The 18,258-nt window shown below is 40.1% G+C and overlaps 1 protein-coding gene across 1 annotated transcript in view; it reads left to right on the forward strand.

Annotated features, from left to right (window-relative positions):
- Positions 1–18,258, forward strand: part of usp11 (ubiquitin specific peptidase 11) — a 30,957-nt gene that overhangs the window by 5,317 nt on the left and 7,382 nt on the right. The window contains exons 5-16 of the mRNA XM_057861345.1: positions 2,129–2,274; positions 5,209–5,270; positions 6,676–6,775; positions 6,855–7,028; positions 7,104–7,262; positions 9,220–9,444; positions 9,978–10,061; positions 10,143–10,237; positions 10,374–10,556; positions 12,423–12,526; positions 12,594–13,058; positions 13,142–13,212. Coding sequence (XP_057717328.1) covers positions 2,129–2,274; positions 5,209–5,270; positions 6,676–6,775; positions 6,855–7,028; positions 7,104–7,262; positions 9,220–9,444; positions 9,978–10,061; positions 10,143–10,237; positions 10,374–10,556; positions 12,423–12,526; positions 12,594–13,058; positions 13,142–13,212 — 1,868 coding nt within the window. The remainder of the gene's footprint in view (positions 1–2,128; positions 2,275–5,208; positions 5,271–6,675; positions 6,776–6,854; positions 7,029–7,103; positions 7,263–9,219; positions 9,445–9,977; positions 10,062–10,142; positions 10,238–10,373; positions 10,557–12,422; positions 12,527–12,593; positions 13,059–13,141; positions 13,213–18,258) is intronic.

The following is an 18,258-nucleotide window of genomic DNA, read 5'->3' on the forward strand; positions in this document are numbered from 1 at the left end:
CAGCTAGACAATCTAGTTCTGCAGTATATTGTGGGAGACTCTTCAGCATCGGTGGTCAAATATTCAGGTAGGAAATGAACTGTGATTATTTTCTATAAGCTTTGGAAATAAATACAGTAAATAATAGTTTGCAACAGTTTTTGGCGAACAAAAAGAACTGAACTACAAAAGTTCATTTTTTGGAACCATGAACTTTAGTTCAAAATTTTGAATTATGAACTATGAACTGAACAGTTCATTTTAAAATTTGTGAACTGCAATTTGAACTAGTTCATGTAGAAAATGAACTTTCCCAACACTGCAAATTGGGCACTGCCTATTCCTCTTTGTTGGGTAGGGGTTTCCACTTCTCCAATACTAGTTTGTAGGGGTGTGTCAAAATATCGAAATGGTGATATATCGTGAGACTTTGTATCCCAAAAGGTTATCGATATGCTCATGCCAAGAATCGAGATATCGTTTTAAAAAGGTGTCAATGACTAAAAAAAAAATTAAATTAAAAAGGAACAAACATGTTGCAACAGTGTCTCAGTTAACTCTAAGGCTGCCATTGACGGTGCTCGACGCCCAATCCATTTAGAATGGGAAAGTTTGTTCATTCAAAACCAGAGCATTCAGTCATTCTGTCCAATTTTCAGGGCATTTACAGGTCACTTGCTGTTCATTTTAGGGCATTTACGGGTCATTTCCTGTTGAGTTTGAGTCACTGCCTATTCATTTGGGTGATTCCCAGGTCATTTCCTGTTCTGTAACGCAAAATAAACAGGAAGTGACCTATAAAATACCCCAAAATCAACAGGAAGTAACTGAAAATCAACAGGTAAATGACGTTAAATGGCCCAAAATTACCTCATTGCCTGGCGTTGACTGCCACTGACGGCCATAGACGTTCCACCGTTTGAAGTGGGAGGGATGGCAGCGAATGAACGAATGGTCAATCGCTGCCACCCTCCCAGTTCAAATGGATTTGATGTCTACTAATGATAAACTCATTCCAATTTAGCAGAAGCTTGTTTTTCGGTTTATTTGTTGTTTTTAGAATATCCTACAATGATTTCCTGACCAATGTATCGATAATCGTTGTATCACCATATCGTCAGATCATCTGTTTTGTGAGTTATGTATCGCAAATTGTATGTTATCATGAGGTACCAAGAGGTTCCCACTCCTACTAGTTTGTAATACTAGTTGACTCTGAAATTGCATCATTTAATTTGTTAAATGTTGCCTACTCAATATCGATTGTTCCCTGGTCATCTTGGAAGGGGAAACCCTCATCTGTGGCCCTTCGCGGGGTTTCTTTTTTGCCCCTGCTGGGATTTTTTTTTTTTTTTTTTTTTTGCTCTTATGGGGGTTAAGATCAGTGGATGTTGAAATTGATGGAATTTTAACATTTGTTTTTACTTAGATGGTCCATCTGTTCCATTTAAAATGTAAAAGTAGGCCTTCAATACAAACTACCTAATCTTGTTTAAGATTAGTGCTGCAATGATTAATCGATTACCTCGAATATTCGATTAGAAAAAAAGATTCGAATTAAATTTTGCTGCTTCGAGTATTCGTTTAATTAAAATGACGTTGTAATGGTTTGTTTTGAAAGTGTTTGCATTTAGTTTTATTGATTTGGGTGGATATACGGCCCTCTAATCTACCTCATTTCACATGGCTGAATCCAGCGGCTCCCTGTTAAGACCAACATAACTTTTTGTTTGAGCCAATTTTTTAAAATGCATTCGTAATCGAGTTCATAGGTATATTTTGCGATTTTTGTGGGAATATGGGTCTGAACCATTTGTTAAGAGCATTGTAGAAAAAAAGTTAGCATTTTATAGCATTTAAGCTAGCGGCTGTTTGCTATGGAAGTTAGCCAATTGTTCTTTTGTTGTACATAGTCAGATTTTTTAAATTTATTTTTTACACCGTTTGAGGCTCAGCTCAGGTATTTAAAACTTTTTTTAATGTTCCTTATCCGATTACTCGATTATTCGAACTAAGTAGTTCATCGATTAATCGACTACGAAAATAATCGATAGCTGCAGCCCTATTTAAGATGCTAATGTAATTTACTGTATGACACTGCACGCAATTGACTTAAATATTTTTTAAGTAAGTGTTTATGTCTTTGTAGAGTCGATCCAGTCGGCCATGTGTCGAGCATTTTCGCTGCCGCCGACGTCCGAATGTCGCCTGTGGATGAAAAGTTCCGACAATAGCTGTGAACGTCTCAGGAATGTCCATATGAGTGTGCTGGATGCCTGTCTGAGCTCAGGGATGGTATGTACACACATAAATACAAATGTTTCATTTGCTGTTAATATTATTTTACATTCTCTTTACATTTGTCCTCAAATCAGGGCTCCTGGGTCTTTCGAAAATCTTAAAATGTCTTTAATTTGAAATCCTGATGATCCGGGTCTGAAATTGTCTTAAATTTAATGGAAAACTGCAGTTGGTATTACATTTCCAGATGGTGCGTTTAATGCCACTAAAACTTCCAATGATGTGTATTTGAATTATCAATGGTTGTGCTCTAAATACATGTGGGAATGTTGTATGTCTGCAACCTTAGCGTATGTCACAGACTTTTCGCCATAACCCCATTTCCTGGTTATTCGCGGTTGTAGAGGTGAGCGGGAATATGCAGAGATGGGGAAGTCAAATCAGTTAATCAAAAACGAACGGAAGATGGTTTATTTAAGAGGCGGTTGGCCCCTGGTGGAAATAATAGTGCCCAGTGCAAAGTCTTGCAAAAAACTTTTATTAGGGACAATGGGGGTCAAAGCCGTTGAGTCGCATATGAGAGCAGAAAAACACCAGCGATCTTTGGCAGCAGCTCTGTGTTTACAGTGAAATAAAAACAAGTTTTGCTCTTAAATTATATTTTTAAGGTCTTTGAAATGTCTTCAAAGGCATTAAATTCAAAGTTCCCCTCCAGCCAAAATGGTCAAATCCAGTTCCCAAGCCAAAATTACTCTTGTAATCACCTGATACATGCAAGCAACCATTAGACCCAATCTATCCAGTAGTTTTGACACAGTCCCCATCGAAAATGTGCCTGCCTCACTGAGCTGCAAGAGCTTCATGCCCAGAGTATGACATCACACGAGATGATTACACTTTTGTTAGGCTACACTTATTATTCCCTACACAAGTCCATACATCCATTTCAGCTTTTTGAAATTTTATTTTAATGAGTGATTGCGTGAAATGGTATACACATACATATTGCTCAGCTTTATTAAATCATTGGAGTCTGGTGTGAAAACATTTCACAAGGATTGCCTAGAAGCGTTTGGTCTAGTGGATTTGAGATGAATGGACAGCACTGTCGAGATTGTCATGGCTTTGCAGTGAACCCCAGACTACTATGATAAGTGGCTATCGTGGCAGATAAGTCGTGTGTCGAGGTTGGAACTGAAGCTGTTAGCTTGTTAGACACAAGCTACTATTGTTATTGTTATTAGCTATTAGCTACGAGCCTACATCTCCAAGCCCCCATTCCACCACAGCTTGATATATTCAGGTTACACCGCATTGGAATGTTCCCTACTGTGCAAGGATAAACATTCCTGTAGAGGCTGTGTACTATTATACATTCACTAGCTACATAATGTTATGATGTGTCCTGCAAACTTGGCTTGTGTGTCGTGTCACTGTCATCTCGTACTTTCTACTTGACAGGCAAATATTAGCAAAATGCATTTCAATCCTTTAAAACAGGCCTGAAAATGCTATTGCTTAGTGCAGTGTATTTCTAACTGCCCTTACTATTCAAATACGCAAAATACGTCTTGTGCTCTTTATCCAATTATTTATCACTGAGATCAGCTGTTCAATCCCAGGCTCTGGCCATGTTCTCCTTGTCTTTGTGCGTTTTTTTTTTTTTTTTGGGGGGGGGGGGGGGGTACTCCGGCGTCCTCCTGCATCCCCAAAACATGCACGTTTGGATGATTGTATACTCCAAATTGGCCCTAGGTGTGAGTCTGTGCATGAATAGTTGTTTGCATGTGCACCCTACGATTGGCTGGAAACTAGTTCAGGGTGTAACCCACCCTCTGCCCATAGTTCCCATAGTTCCGTGGGATAGGCTCCAGCACCCTCGCAGCCCTCATGAGAATGAGCGGTGTAAAAGATGGATGAATGAATGTATTTTTTTATTCCCAGTTTGTTTTGTGTTTAACTGTCATGCGCCTTTTTTGTAATATAAACCACTTTGAATTAACCTGTGTTGAAAAAGTGCTGTACTAATTGTATAAATATACAATTGACCATTTAATATTATTATAAGTAATAAAATTCAATTGTAAATATATGTCTTGCCTTGTCTTAAATCAACATAAAAAATGTGCTCACCTACCAACAGTCTAAATCTTACTGGCCGTGAGGAGTAGTTTGACATCAAACTCCTCTAGCTCCACAGCAAACTCCCCACCAACATCTACCTCATCATCACTCAAACACATTCCCTCTGACAAGGCCAATGTAGTACAAGAAATATCGACTGATTCGCAATACAGAATTGGAGTGCCATCATGGTGTTGAAGTTAGCTACTCAGATGCGTGCTCAAGTGACATCACCACATTTCCAGGATTCCCTATTTGCCTTTTTTCCCCACCATGTACTAGAACCAGTGGATCCAGCTTGTATTTATGTTGTTATTCAATAATAACTTTTTTACTATGATATTACATTCAAAAACTAAAACTGGTTTAACATATTACAATTTGACTTCACAAACACTATTCCTTTTTTTTTCTAAATAAAATGGCGTCCTTACTTGCTTAAAATGATTGCTATTTTGTCATTATTTCATAAGATAACAAGTCAAGTGAAATGACTGTCTTAACCCGTGATGTGCCAAGGTCGAAAAATTGCTGACTTTTAACGAACCAAAGCTGCAAATATGGTGACTCATCTTTACTACTTTGCACCAAAAATGGCAGACATCTGTGCTTAAAGGGGTAAATCAATATGAGTTTTTATAATACAAGAGTTTACAGTACACAAAGTAGTTGGATGTCATTCTTTTCCAACATACTGCTTGAAGTAACCTTTTGATGTAAAATTACTTTTTTGTTTTTGTTTACTACAATGTATTCTTTCTTGTATTTTTTCTGTAAGTCACCGATGTCATTTTCAACTCTAAATGTAATTTGGAATGTGTTTTTGTGTCTTAATATAATTTCGAATGTGTTTTTGTGTTTCAGACGGTGATCATGGAGACAAGGAATGCTGATGGCACCTGGCCAAGCTCCAGACCTTTAATTCTGTAAGCGACTTTGTTTTGCTTTCATTTTCTTTTTTTAGTGCATCAATAAACTCAAAAGGTCTGTAGTGAAGTAAGATGTAGATGGCTGCACATAAAAGCATTATTACCTCATTCACTCCCAGCCATGTCTCACAAGAGTTCCAATTTTGTACCGTCCGTTTGCGATGATTTTGACTGATATGTTAAGTGCCACTGAATATTTTTGTCTTTGACTACATCAGTACTTCTCAAATAGTGGGAATAAAGTGAATAAAGTGTCATTGCACTAGAATAAAGTGTCATTGCACATCCACTCAGTGGGTGGCAGTGGCGCTCTCATTTTCAGAATGTGAGCAGTATTTTTAAACTAAACGAGAGCACACAGTAAAGAGATAGGAAGAGCTGTGCGCCGTTTTCGTGCCGGGTTCACGCAGCAACCCACTGTGTTATCCGGTTCTTACGTGTCCGCTCGAGAAGCACCATGTTTGGCTTGGGAGCATCACGACGACCGCCCTCACCTCAGGTTCTCCGTGGCCGCCAAGAATGCGCCGTTTGGCTTTGACTTTTAGTTTAATACAGAATGGAGACGAGGAAAGACCATTACTGTGTCCAAAAATGTTTGTAGCGGCTAGTGGGAAGCCAAATCAATTAAGACGTCACTTAAAGACATTAGTCCCCAATCTCATTGATAAGCCGCTTGATTGTTTTTCATTGAAAACGTGTCGAATATTGCCAACAATCGTCCCGCTTTGTCAGTGTTACATAACTAAACCAGGAAGCACTGTTTAGCATGCTCATTGCAAAATAACCCCATAATATAGCAAAGGAGCTGATACTGCCTGCAGCAAAAATAAAAACTGTCCCTCTGTTCAATGACACTTTCGTTTTTGTTCTTTTCATTTTTGTTTTTCCGGTCAAACTGTTTGGCATATTGTCTTCATGAGTTAAATGTTGCTAATCAATTTGATTTTATTATTATTTATTGTTTAAAACAAATCAGTATGAAATGGTCAAAAAATTTACTTTGTATTTTTACAGTTTGGATGTGACTTTTTTTTAAATTCAGGCAAATTGATGCATGATAAACTTTTAGTTGATGTTACTTTTTTTTTCCTTTTTTTTCCTTTAATAGAATAAAGGGACCCAATGTTAGACAGAGGTGTACTTAAAATAATTTATAGATGAATGATACTATTTACAGTGGCGGCAGAGAGTTGGGGGGGGCAAACATTTATGTCTTCCTGGGGGGCTTAACAGAAAATAATTGAGAAGCAGCGGACTACATGAACACAGAACGTAAAATATTACATTTCTAAATCTTTCATCATAAAAGCTTTGTTTCTACTTTTTCATTCTTTAGTTATGAGCAGTTAAACATTCATCCAAAAAGTCTGGTGTTTTTTTTTTTTTTTTTTTTTTTTTTAAGGAGGAATTCAGTGGAGGAGCTGGACTCGTATCGAGGTCAGCCCGGCGTCTGCGGTCTCACAAACCTCGGCAATACCTGCTTCATGAACTCTGCCCTGCAGGTATCTCGCTCACATACTTCCTCTCACGCACATGCACACACACACACACTTGACTGACGTTCTCTGAACCGCCCTGCAGTGTTTGAGCAACACTCCTCCGCTGACCGAGTACTTCCTCCAAAGCGCCTATTTAGAGGAGCTCAACTTCGCCAACCCGCTGGGCATGAAAGGCGAGATCGCCGAGGCCTACGCTGACGTTATCAAGCAGATGTGGTCGGGCCACCACTACTCAGTGGTGCCGCGCATCTTCAAGGTGCAGCCACACCACGGTGGACCATCCGCATAAAACAACTTCTGAATCCTTTTGTTTTTATGTGCGTGTGCACAGACAAAGGTGGGCCACTTTGCATCTCAGTTTCTGGGCTACCAGCAGCACGACAGTCAGGAACTGCTCTCCTTCCTGCTGGACGGGCTGCACGAGGACTTGAACCGGGTCAAGAATAAAGAATATATCGAGCTGCGTGACGCAGAAGGGCGACCGGACCAGGTCACACTCATTTTTTTTTGGGTCATGAAAGTAGTCAATGCAAGAGAGTACTTTTTAGGGATGCACTGTCAGGCCAGTATTAGTTATTAAGCTGTCCACCTCTTATAATGCCGAAAACATTAAAAACTGCAGAGTTTAAAAAAAATCTCCCAAGAATGAAGATGGGATATGTTCTTCGCCCTCAGCATGTCCAGGCAGACAAATCCTGTCCTCCTTTGTTTTGAATCCACCCTGTCTCAACACCCACAATAAACGCCTGAATACAGCTCGGTAATTCACGTAATCGCGCATGCAGTGATCTTCTGGTCAAAAGTCTTGTTTCGGACGCAATGAACAGCAAACCACCAAACTTGTCACCAGCAGGGAAAACATTTGATAAGAACAGACTTTGGAGTGTTTATTTCCTTCCCCAGGTGTGCACATGCTGCAACTAACTCAAAATATGAATAGTAATGGGTTTCGGAAAAAATATTATGCAAAAGTAAATCATTAGAGATGCCGATCGATCGGGTCCGATCACGTCATTTTCAAAGTATCGGAATCGGCAAAAAAATATCGGCCATGCCTTTTTTTAATATATATATATGTATTTTAATCAAATCGTTTTCTAATTGTATTTAACATTTCAGACATAATATGTTACACTCATCCAGAGTCTTTAGTTTAGGCTTAAGGTAGGGTTATCAAAAATATCCCGATAACGGCGGCAATTAATTTATTAAAAAATGTGTCACGTTAAAATAATTAATGCAATGTATGCGCTGCACGACCCTCTCACTCATTGTCGCCCTCAATTTGTAATGATGCCGTTTTACCTGTATAGAGAGATAAAAGGCAGCGCTAAACGAGTAGAGTGATCTTTTAGCAGCCTTTCTTCAATTGGCTAAAGCCTTGCAATCCCTCTCCCTATGATTAGAAATATCATGGGAAGCAACGTGGGAAAGCAAGGTGGCAATTGATCTTTGTCTACCACCTTAAGTTATTTCCCAAAGCAGAGAAGATATATCCATTGGTAGCACGACGCACAGTCATGGTTCCACTTCCATCATGCATTGGGGCATGGCATCATTTACTGAAAGCTCAACAAATACACCAGATGGCAATATTTAGTCACAATATACAAAGTCATAAGTCTTTCTATCAGTGGATCCCTCTCACAGAAAGAATGTTAATAATGTAAATGCCATCTTGAGGATTTATTGTCATAATAAACAAATACAGTATTTATGTACTGTATGTTGAATGTATATATTCGTCTGAGGTTTTTTTTTTTCTTTTTAATGCATTGGCAAAATGTATATGATCGGGAAAAATTATCAGGAATGATTGGAATTGAATCGGGAGCAAAAAAAAAAGCAATCGGATCGGGAAATATCGGGATCGGCAGATACTCAAACTAAAACGATCGTGATCGGATCGGGAGCAAAAAAACATGATCGGAACAACCCTATAAATCATGTTTATTTTTAGAAAGTCATTATGGAGAGTTCATTTCTCCCAAAAAGTCATTTTTCTTAAAAAAAATAAAATAAAATAAAATAAAGCTGTATTCTTGGGAGAAAAAAAAGACTTTGAAAGCAGCAAGTATGAAAAAAAACTAATAAAAAAATACTTTCAAAAAATATTGAGAAACTTTAATTTTAAAGACAAACTATGAACAGCATCACCATCTTATTTCACGGACCAAAATTCAGACCGATGGGCAATCTGACTTAACAGAAAGTTTAGTTGACTCACTACATTAAACCAAACATGGTCAATGGGGAAGATCCCTTGAAAATATTGAGGTATGCTGGCCAATGTAAAAGGTGATTTGTAATAACAATGTTTGGTGGCATTGGCATAACACACACAAACACACAACAGAGAAGTCAAAAGGAGAATAAAAAATGATGGTGGATGTATTTCTAGCCACCTTCCATTATGTTACACATTTTTCATGTGTTTGCCGAAACAGGAAGTGGCAGAGGAGGCATGGCGGAACCACAAACGACGCAACGACTCTGTGATTGTGGACACCTTTCACGGCCTCTTCAAGTCCACGCTCATCTGTCCCCAGTGCCACAAGGTGTCGGTCACTTTTGACCCATTCTGCTACCTTAGCATTCCACTTCCTGTCAGCAAGGAGCGCGTCATGGAAGTCTTCTTCATCTCGCTTGATCCGTACGCCAAACCCATGCAGGTCAGAGCCCAACTAATGTTCTTAATGTTACCATAGCCATATCAAAACAACACTGGTTTTGAATGCATCACTCACCGAATTGGCTGGTAGGGGGTAGTAAGAGGGAAAGTGTGGAAATGATGTAGGAAATGCAGAAAATATAGTGGTGATGTATTTTTTGTTCATATTTCTTAATATAAATTACAGTAAATGCACCATTTGTGTTGTGTGGTGATTTATCAAAACCCTGGTTTGCTGACAAATCGATATCTAGTGGTAGTTTCACATCACTGATTTCAGAAATATCAGAGCTTTTGATTTCAATACAAATAACTTCAATATGTAATTAATAATTGACTACGGGTGAAATTTATGACGACACATAATTTATTATCGTCATCTCGCCTAGAGACTTATTTAGTAGTTGTGCGAGTCATGTTCTTCACTGCCACGTACAAGACTATACAGTTTAACAGTATTTTCAATTAAAGGATTGAAGGAGCCTCTACTTTAGGATTTGAGTATTGTGTTAATGCTTCTGTTTATATGCACAGCATCGCGTTGTGGTCCCCAAGGCGGGAAAAGTGTCACACCTCTGCGCAGCCCTGTCAGAGATGACTAATGTTCCCGACACGCAGGTGAGTGTAAATTCATCTGGGTAATACCATTTATTTTTTCATTGTACAAAACCCAGGTTTATATTCTGCTGCGTGTTTCAGATGGTAGTTGCTGACGTCTTCAATCATCGCTTTTATAAAATCTACTCATCTGATGAATCTCTCAGCTGCATCCTGGACCGAGACGACATCTTTGTGTACAACGATCTCTTTGTTAACTCGTTCACTGCTTTTGACGGCGATTTACGTCTGATCCATGAATTGAACGTTTGTCGCCGTCAATGGCTGCTATTGATTCAAGCCCGTAATGTGAGCAAATTCTTGCGTGTTTAGGTACGAATGCAGTGCTCAGTGCGATCAGCAGGTACTGCTTGCAGTCTACCTAAGAGAGCGTTCCCACTATAGAGACTATGGCTCTGTCAACACCGCCCTGTTCGGACACCCACTGCTTCTGAACGTGCCACGTAGCAGCTGCAGCCAGGATGCCCTCTACCAACTCTTCCTGCAGAGATTAGCGTGAGGAACCCTTTTGAAATACATACACATTGGGATGAACAGTTTTAGATAAAACATCTTAATCACGATTTTTATGGCTGATATTTTTATTCGAATTTTATTCGGGAAAAAAAAATTGTGCAAGTTCTCCCACTTAAAAATATTAGAGGCCTGTAATTGTCAACATGGGTAAACCTCAACCATGAGAGACAGAATGTGGAAGACAAAAAACCCCAGAAAATCACATTGTTTGATTTTTAAAGAATTTATTTGCAAATCATGGTGGAAAATATGTATTTGGTCTATACCAAAAGTTCATCTCAATACTTTGTTATGTACCCTTTGTTGGCAATAATGGAGGCCAAACGTTTTCTGTAACTCTTCACGACCTTTTCACACACTGTTGCTGGTATTTTGGCCCATTCCTCCATGCAGATCTCCTCTAGAGCAGTGATGTTTTGGGGCTGTCGATGGGCAACACGGACTTTCAACCCCCTCCACAGATTTTCTATGGGGTTGAGATCTGGGGACTGGCTAGGCCACTCCAGGACCTTGAAATGCTTCTTACGAAACCACTTCTTTGTTGCCCTGGCTGTGTGTTTGGGATCATTGTCATGCTGAAAGACCCAGCCACGTCTCATCTTCAATGCCCTTGCCAATGGAAGGAGATTTTCACTTAAAATCTCTCGATACATGGCCCCATTCATTCTTTCCTTTACACAGATCAGTTGTCCTGATCCCTTTGCAGAAAAACAGCCCCAAAGCATGATGTTTCCACCCCATGCTTCACAGTGGGTATGGTGTTCTTCGGATGCAATTAAGTACTAAAAGTTCTTTTTGGTTTCATCTGACCATAACACATTCTTCCAGTCCTCTTCTGTATCATCCAAATACACTCTAGCGAACCACAGACGGGCCTGGATGTGTACTGGCTTCAGCAGGGGGACACGTCTGGCAGTGCAGGATTTGAGTCCCTGGCGGCGCATTGTGTTACTGATAGTAGCCTTTGTTGCTGTGGTCCCAGCTCTCAGTTGGTCATTCACTCGGTCCCCCTGTGTGGTTCTGGGATTTTTGCTCACCGTTCTTGTTATCATTTTGACGCCATGGGATGAGATCTTGCATGGAGCCCCAGATCGAGGGAGATTATCAGTGGTCTTGTATGTCTTCCATTTTCTAATAATTGCTCCCACAGTTGACTTCTTTACACCAAGCGTTTTACCTATTGCAGATTCAGTCTTCCCAGCCTGGTGCAGGTCTACAATTCTGTCTCTGGTGTCCTTCGACAGCTCTTTGGTCTTGGCCATAGTGGAGTTTGGAGTGTGACTGACTGAGGTTGTGGACAGGCGTCTTCTACAGATAATGAGTTAAAACAGGTGCCATTAATACAGTTAACGAGTGGAGCTGAACGAGTAGACCTCGTTAGACCTCGTTAGAAGAAGTTAAATTTCTTTGACAGCCAGATATCTTGCTTGTTTGTAGGTGACCAAATACTTATTTTCCACTCTAATTTGGAAATAAATTCTTTAAAAATCAATGTGATTTTCTGTTTTTTTTTTCCCACATTCTGTCTCTCATGGTTGAGGTTTACCCATGTTGACAATTACAGGCCTCTCTAATCTTTTCAAATAGGAGAACATGAACGATTAGTGGATGACTAAATACTTATTTGCCCCACTGTATAAATGAGCAGATTCATTAGTGGAACAGATCTTTGGTCATTTAACCGCATATGAAATAAATTGTGGCCTTGGCGATGTCTAAATCCAGTTGTGGACTTGGTGATGTCTAAATCCACCATTATAATGTAAAACCAACCATTCTTTCAGTTCTAGTACACATGATGCTGTGAATTGCATTTTTTCACCTCCCTGAACCTTGTGTTTGTAGGCGCTATGTACGTGTGCCCAACTCCTCTGAGGAGCTGGAGGAGGACGATGCCGACGATGACGAAGAGGAGTTGTATAAAAGTCAGACCAACGGCATCAGTGATGGTAACAAGGCGATGGTGGTGCCACTTTATACGACAATGCTTTCATGGAAGGGTTCCCCTCTATCTAGATGATGACCAAGAGGATGCAGAGCAATCGGGCTCGCCGCATTTGGAGGCTCACTATGCCGACGGGCCGTCGAATAGCCGCCAACCAGACCCCGCATTTGAGGGCCCTGGGCGGCCCCCCCCTCCGGAGGAGGGAGACGTTCACAACTTATGCATCGGTCCCACTAAGCCCCCCTACAGCGGCGACGCCGGCCCGAGCGGTGGCCACCACCACTACGCCCGCGGTGAGGAAGGCCATGCTGAAGTCGGCCAAGAAGAAAACGAGGAGAACGAGGACGCGCCGCTGCAAGCCGCCGCTGCCGAAGAAGACGATAAGCAGGAGGAGCCGCCTTCTCCTGGCCCGCCGCCTAACGAGCAAACAGACAAGTCAAGGGCGTGTCGCCAGAAGAAAAAGCGGCTGTTTGACATCCGAGCGGTCAACTGTAACGGTACCGAGCGGGAGAACGATCCTGAAATGACATTCAGCTGTGAGTATACAAATGAGTCACAGAAATGTCTCAATCAATCACTCACATGATGTAAGTTTGATATGATGTGTTGATGTGAGCAGCTCAGCCATACGTGGCTTTGGACTGGGATGCTGACATCAAGAAGAGATTCTACAATGAAAACGAGGCCGAGGTTAGTGTCTGATAAATCATATATTAACTCATATAATGTAATTTATGCGTGATTGCGTGCACTTTACTAGAAACTGCACAGCCCAAATTTCCGTTAAATTTTAATAATCCATATATAACTCCGCACCTCGCTATTTGCCGAATGTGTCAATTTTTTGGTATAGGATATTTACATAAAGAGACAATACAAAGACATATTTGAATGATAAAAAAATTAAGGATGTCCCGATCCGATCACGTGATCGGAAATTGGGCTGGTTGTCCCATTTTTCAGAGGATTGGAATCAGGTTAAAAGGATCGGGTTTTTAATGAAAAATGTATATTTGTTTTTCTGCTTCATGCTCGTACAGCCTCTCACTCTCCCTCCTGCTAAGCAGTGCTACCAAACTGTTTTTCATGGTCTCCACTGCAGCTGGCGTTTGGTACTTACAATGATTGACAGGTTTGTAGCTTTGATCTGGCCAGGGAAGCCTCAGTAGCTCCACGGTAAAAGGCACATATGTATTAATCATCGTTAAACTTGCAGCCCCATCTGAACTCATTCATTGTGTAAGTGAGCGGCTGTTCTCAGCAGAGTGTGAGAATTTGAGTGGACTCAAATCATTTGAATTGAGTGAATGTTATGGAATGATGATGCAATAAAAAATGTGTGCGCCTACAGTTTGTGCTGGTGCACTTTGAGAAAAAAGTTAGGCACACCAGTGCAACTGATGCAAAAAGTAAGTTTGGAGCGTTGGCAATATACACTCACCGGCCACTTTATGAGGTATACCTGTCCAACTACTCGTTAACACTTAATTTCTAATCAGCCAATCACATGGCGGCAACTCAATGAATTTAGGCAAGTAGACATGGTTTAAGACAATCTCCTGCAGTTCAAACCGAGCATCAGTATGGGGAAGAAAGGTGATTTGAGTGACTTTGAACGTGGCATGGTTGTTGGTGCCAGAAGGGCTGGTCTGAGTATTTCAGAAACTGCTGATCTACTGGGATTTTCACGCACAACCATCTCTAGAGTTTACAGAGAATGGTCTGAAAAACAAAAAATATCCAGTGAGTTGTAGTTCTGAGGGCGGAAATGCCTTGTTGATGCCAGAGGTCAGAGGAGAATGGCCAGACTGGTTCGAGCTGATAGAGATGCAACAGTGACTCAAATAACCACCCGTTACAACCAAGATAGGCAGAAGAGCATCTCTGAACGCACAGTACTTCGAACTTTGAGGCAGACGGGCTATAGCAGCAGAAGACCACGCCAGGTGCCACTCCTGTCAGCTAAGAACAGGAAACTGAGGCTACAATTTGCACAAGCTCATCGAAATTGGACAATAGAAGATTGGAAAATCGTTGCCTGGTCTGATGAGTCTCGATTTCTGTTGCGACATTCGGATGGTAGGGTCAGAATTTGGCGTCAACAACATGAAAGCATGGATCCATCCTGCCTTGTATCAACAGTTCAGGCTGGTGGTGGTGGTGTAATGGTGTGGGGAATATTTTCTTGGCACTCTTTGGGCCCCTTGGTACCAATTGAGCATCGTTGGAACGCCACAGCCTACCTGAGTATTGTTGCTGACCATGTCCATCTCTTTATGACCACAATGTACCCAACTTCTGATGGCTACTTTCAGCAGGATAACGCGCCATGTCATAAAGCTGGAATCATCTCAGACTGGTTTCTTGAACATGACAATGAGTTCACTGTACTCAAATGGCCTCCACAGTCACCAGATCTCAATCCAATAGAGCATCTTTGGGATGTGGTGGAACGGGAGATTCGCATCATGTATGTGCAGCCGACAAATCTGCACCAACTGTGTGGTGATGCCATCATGTCAATTTGGACCAAACTCTCTGAGGAATGCTTCCAGCACCTTGTTGAATCTATGCCAGGAAGAATTGAGGCAGTTCTGAAGGCAAAAGGGGGTCCAACCCGTTACTAGCATGGTGTACCTAATAAAGTGTATATCACAATATTAATCATACAGGCCTATCCCAGACAGTTATTCAAGTTATCTGCTGAAAATATTCCAGTTTGAATATCCCAATATAATATCGTGAACTACCGCAATAATATTTTTTTCCCGCATCGTTCAGGCCTAATTTATATATTTTCTACTTTTTAAGGGCTAAAAAGTAAAATAATCCAGAACTACAATGGCATTCGCAAAGTTGCAAAAATATATACGTTTTATATCCGCAAACCTCCAAGAAAAAAGCGCAAATGGAAGTACTGTAAAAAGTACAAAGCTTTAACGTGAACTTTTGTTCACGTAAAAACAAACAAAAAACTTTTTTTTCAGTACTGGATCGGGACTTTGTATCGGCAGATTTTCAAAATCAGGTGACTCGGACTCAGGTGCAAAAATATTCGATCGTGACATCCCTATCAAAAATATATTTATTAATAAAAATAACATCAACAAGCCAAGTGCATCCTTCGTATGCATCGGTGTGCAAAGGGAGCCATATACCACAAGTCCCACTTGTGTTTTCTGAGGAAGTCTGAAACATTAAAACACCTAACTTTTAAAAAAAACACAAAAAAGTCACTATATGTATAAAAAAGAATAAATACAATCCACTTTACCTTGATCTCTCCCTTCACAGTTGACCATGTACTTTTAAAAATCCCCATAGTAGGCTGTGTGATTAACTCAGGGCTAACGGCTATCAGCGCTAGCATCTTTCTCAGAGGCAGATTGTAGTTAACCTTCCTTTTTAAATCTGTCAAAACACCAATGGCTAGCCTTGAACTGTTCCTTTTTAATGACATGGAAAGAGCCTTTGTATCAGTAGTCCTCTTGAGTCCTGGTTGAAAACAGCTAAGAAATGTTTGTATAGCATCCTCTTGTCTTAACAAACAGTAAACAGGGGATAAAGATCTTTTAAAAGTTAAAATTGTTCTTTTGTACCGGCACATAGCATCGGAGAGACATCTGATAAAGCAGCTGGCAAGCTTTGTCAGCAGCTGAGATGTCTAATCCATAGTTCTTCTCCAATGGCAGCAAAGGTCTTTTCTTGACAACAAGATTTTTTGGAATGCTAAACAAAGCTAAGGATGTGCAGCTTCTGGTCCAACATGGCTTATTTATAAAATGTTTACAAGCTAATTTTATATACCGTATTGGCCTGAATATAAGACAGTGTTTTTTGCATAGAAATAAGACTAAAAAAGTGGGTGTCGTCTTATATTCGCGGTCTAGACGTTATACCCATTCATGACGCTAGATGGCGCCAGATATCATTGAAGCGATGTTCTGTCATGACAGATCTCAGCTATTCTCAAGTTTAACCAGTTTGCATTGTTTGATTGCAATGTTTTTCCTTATTCAGATTTGTTTCAAGACTACAGTTACAGTTAGACTTCACTTTGGTGGTGAATGCAGTTATTGCAATTTTGTTGTTTTATCACAATAGATTGTTTTATTTACATTTAAAAACCCAGAAGCCATTCATTTACAAATGTGATTGCACTTTAGTTTACATGTTTAAATGTTCAAATATTAAGATTTGAATGAGGCAAAATAACATGCTTTTTCTCTCAAATATATTGTTATCATTTGTTTCAGATGTACTGTGATTATTTTCTGTATAAAAATTAATTTGATGTTCAAAAAGTCTTTTTTTTAAACTTCAGTCTTGAAAAAGAGGGGGTCGTCTTATAATCAGGGGCGTCTTATATTCGGGCAAATATGGTAGTTTCTCTATATTTTATACTTTTGACTGCATACTGTCGGATGATGCTTCAATACCTGAATATCCTCTATAGGGGATCAATAAAACATATTAATGAAGTGCATGTTTTTAGGTGTAAATATCCCATAATACAATTTGAAAACCTTCGGTTTATAGTCCAGTGCGATTTATATACAGTGAATTTAAAAAATTAGGACACACCCCATTAAATATTCAGTTCTTTAATAAGAAATGTTCACATATCAATGTCTGATCTTGTATTTCTTTATCTCTTCAAAGGAAAGTGATGTAATTGCAAGTAAACAACAAAAATGAACATTGTTTTACTCAAAAACAAATATATCAAAAAAAAAACGCATATTCTAACTGAGGAAAAAGTTAGGACACACGACCACCTAATAGCTGCTAGTGTTACCCCCTTTGGCTGAAATAATTTCAGTGAGACGCTTTTTCTAGCTATCTACCAGTCTTTGACATCGGTCTGAAGAAAGTTTGCCCCACTCCTCAACGCAGAATACTTTCAACAGTTTTGAGAGAGTTCACTTTTGAACTCTGAGAAAACCGCATGATGAGATCAAAGGAGCTGTCTGAGGCCTTCAGAAAGAAGATTGTAGACGCTTATGAGCCTGTAAGGGATTTCAAAAGATCTCAAAAGAATATAAAATCCACCATTCCACTGTCTGATAAATAGTCTACAAATGGAGGACATTCAAAACAACTGCCACCATGCCCAGGTCTGGCCGTCCAAGCAAGTTCACCCCGAGAGCAGACCACAAGATGCTAAAAGAAGTCTCCAAAAACCCTAAAATGTCATCACGGGACCTACAGCAGGCTCTTGCTACTGTTGATGTGAAAGTGCATGCCTCTACAATCAGAAAGAGATTACACAAATTTAACATTCATGGGAGGTGTGCAAGGAGGAAACCTTTGCTCTCCAAGAAGAAAATGAATGCCAGACTGAAGTTTGCCAGAGTGAATGTAGAGAGAGAACAGGACTTTTGGAATAATGTTGTTTGGACAGATGAATCGAAAATCGAATTATTTTGACACCAGAACAAATGACATGTTTGGCGTAAACCCAATACAGCATTCTAGGAAAAGAACCTCATACCAACTGTAAAGCATGGAGGTGGAAATGTCATTGTTTGAGGCTGCAGCAGAACCTAGCCAGCGCACCATCAGAGAATCCACCATGAATTCTATCATGTATCAAGAGGGTGCTTGAGGAACATGTGAGATCATCTATGAAAAAATTAAAGCTAAAGTGAAACTGGACCCTGCAACATGACAATGACCCAAAGCATACCAGTAAATCCACCAAGGACTGACTGAAAAGAAATGGAGAGTCATGGA

Source organism: Corythoichthys intestinalis, chromosome 2 (assembly GCF_030265065.1).
Source record: "Corythoichthys intestinalis isolate RoL2023-P3 chromosome 2, ASM3026506v1, whole genome shotgun sequence".
NCBI classification, from domain to species: domain Eukaryota; kingdom Metazoa; phylum Chordata; class Actinopteri; order Syngnathiformes; family Syngnathidae; genus Corythoichthys; species Corythoichthys intestinalis.